The sequence below is a fragment of the Plasmopara halstedii genome, assembly GCF_900000015.1.
Source record: "Plasmopara halstedii genome assembly, contig: Scaffold_1594, whole genome shotgun sequence".
Lineage (NCBI taxonomy): Eukaryota > Oomycota > Peronosporomycetes > Peronosporales > Peronosporaceae > Plasmopara > Plasmopara halstedii.
Window position 1 is genome coordinate 194,502 of NW_020188505.1, and position 2,784 is coordinate 197,285.

Sequence of the window (2,784 nt, forward strand, 5' to 3'; positions counted from 1 at the left end):
TCATTGCAATCTTGCACCAAGTACAGCCTTGCTCTAAATCGGAGTAATTATGTACATACACCACAAGATAAAACGGAAGTCGTTACACGCCCCACCACTTGCCTTGCTCTTGGCCTATCCTGAACGCAAATTTTCCTATTTGCAGGCAAGTCTGGCCTCACCAAAAATCATTCTATTCGCCGATTAACCTTGTCCCAAAGCATAATGTTACCATATCTCAGTGTGAACTGTAAGCGAGCCATCGCGCGGGGAGTACCGCCCCTACTACACCCTTCAAGCTTAAGTTTCAAGAACAACCATCGCGCCTAAATTCTCATTTCAGCGATTATGTAAGAGCATGATTATAAGATCCATCAAGAAAGATTTGGCCCTTATGGCCGACGTCATAAAGGCCTTCTAGGCGATAGTTTCTCAGTTAAAAGCACCAGGTTAACGTAACAAGTATCGACGCAACAACATCGCCTTCTTGAAAGATATTGTTACCGTTCATTTTGATGTTCAGTACGAATGAATTGGGCTTTGAACATCCATAATGTTTATATTCGCCTTCGTGGACAACACTGCGCACCGTCAATCTGGCGGGAAGATGGAAATACAAAGATGTTGCATCGATAGCCATGAGCTCGACCGAGCTCAACGAGTCCACACATAAGCCTTGTTAAATAAAGCCTAGTTGATATACTACTCTGCATGCAAAATCGGATAGAATAGACAGCAGATAGTATAATCGCTTAATGTTTGAACTTGCGAGCGACAATGCGTTTCGTCGACGTCGAGGCCGCACTCACCCTAACCTTTCGTTTGTGCTACCAACCACCGTGCTACTCCCTGTAGGCATGCTAGTACATAAATTGTTCAAGTCTCGAGCTAAAAAAGGCCGTGCTTCGCGAAGGAAGGCGGATGTGACGCGTAGTGGTGTCTCTTGCGCTGGGCTAGCATAAAGTTCCAGTTAGCTACGTCGGTGCAATCGCGCAAAAGTAGAGTTTCATTTTATCGAGAAATCTTGAATTGATCATTACTTTCAGATACCGCTTACACCATTATCAAACACGCTGGACCATAATCCGTTCCACATAGCAACTTTCACCCTGCTTGTCAAACAAAGGCAGCGAAGGACGACCCTCACGTGGCTAATTTTTGTGAGCTTATCGCATCGTGGTGACGTGCCGATCATCTTTGGTTGGTGCAAACATGGACCAGTAACAGTAACAACACACTTGCGGAGCTGCACAATTGTACTGACTGGCTTAAGTCACCTCAACTCAACCAGGATCGCCACTAAAGGCAGAAGGAAGATAAGCTGTAGGGACTAGAAAAGCAAATTTTGTGCTCATCACTTCACGTCACTTTTCAGTGATTCACGAGAAGGAGCGGCTTCTGTAAGCACACATGAAACACCAGATGATTTTGCAATACCATCGAGAAACTCGAGTGTAGCTGAATTGCTTTCTAGCAACAATTGTAAGTATTTAGAAATATTAAGTGCCCAACTATGTCTTCTATGCATTTGTAGCAAGGTTGACAGCGTTTTTTTCTCTTTATTACCCTTTCAAATTCATGTGTGATTTGATTTCTTTCGCATCTGCATGTTGCTTTATGGCTTCAGCATAGCAGCGCACGATGACCTATATATTGCAATTGGTATCAAAGTCTTCCAACTGGTACTTAATCTCTAGAAGCGTATTCGACGGAAACGTGATGAGTGGATACAGGTTACTTTAGTACTGCTGTTTGTTCTTCAGAGGATACTTTGCCACGTGATTAAAGTGTATTGTCTGGTCATGCTTCTGGATAAAGCATTTAATTATTATGTTAAGCGGTTCAGTAAAATAAGCTCAAATTTTGTCTAAATGCGCGGATCTCAATCCGAGTCAGTAAGCACACGCACGATGCATTTCAAAGTATTTAAAAAAAGGGTTGGCTAAACCTCACGAGAGCCGCTCTTGCAAAACGAGCCATCGTGTTCGGACGGTACATAACGATCACTACGCCTTTATACCTCCAAGCTGATAAGTTGTCACAGCATGGAGAGCTTCAATTTTTTGAAACGCGTTATACACATGCAAAAATGAGTACTTGCCCAACGTCACACACGAAGAAAGTGTCCACCTGACCGAATGTTCTTCCTTACCGGAATGACCACCAGGAGAGATGACGTCTACCCAAAATATTCTGTCCATGAAATCTTCATCGTTAGGTATTGTGTGTCTAGTTGGGTCGTGCTGATATACAGAAATCATTACGACAATGAAAGCGGTGAAAATGCACGCTCGAATCTTAAGATAAAAAAAGATTTCTCGCTCATGTACTTCATACGTTCCAGCGGCCTTAAAAGCACAAAACATCTGATGTCTGATACCAACGCCCACGTTTGGCATCACCGACGCAACGTCGTTCGATAATATCTATCTGGGTGACGCAAAAGCATATTCGCCACCACATCATGCCGATCGTTTCGAATCTCATCTTTAATAAACATCTGGCCACTAAAGATAATCATCTTGTCATTATCTGCAGGAGACGTGATGACAATGTCGTCATACATAATATAAATTACGCATATCTGTATAAATACATCCCGGGTTGGCCTACCCTGAACTTGCAGGGGCATAATTAATAGCATGTATCTTCTCGTAAGAAGGTGTGTAGCTGTTGTCTGCCGCTTTAAAGCTAGCAAGGCTCAAACGCGATGACACGTTTATGATCATCGGTATTTACCTGGACAAAGAGCAACTGACGAACAGTTACAAGTGAGGCAAATAGTCGTTCTGAATCTGCACGACA

General features: G+C 43.1%; 1 protein-coding gene across 1 annotated transcript; it reads right to left on the reverse strand.

The window, feature by feature from the left end:
• Window positions 1-1,985: 1,985 nt before the first annotated feature.
• Window positions 1,986-2,378, reverse strand: PHALS_01819 (uncharacterized protein; the record flags this gene model as incomplete). The annotated part of the gene is made up of 1 exon (XM_024716284.1): window positions 1,986-2,378. One exon carries the CDS (start codon window positions 2,376-2,378, stop codon window positions 1,986-1,988), a length of 393 nt encoding a protein of 130 aa, XP_024581898.1.
• Window positions 2,379-2,784: the final 406 nt, after the last annotated feature.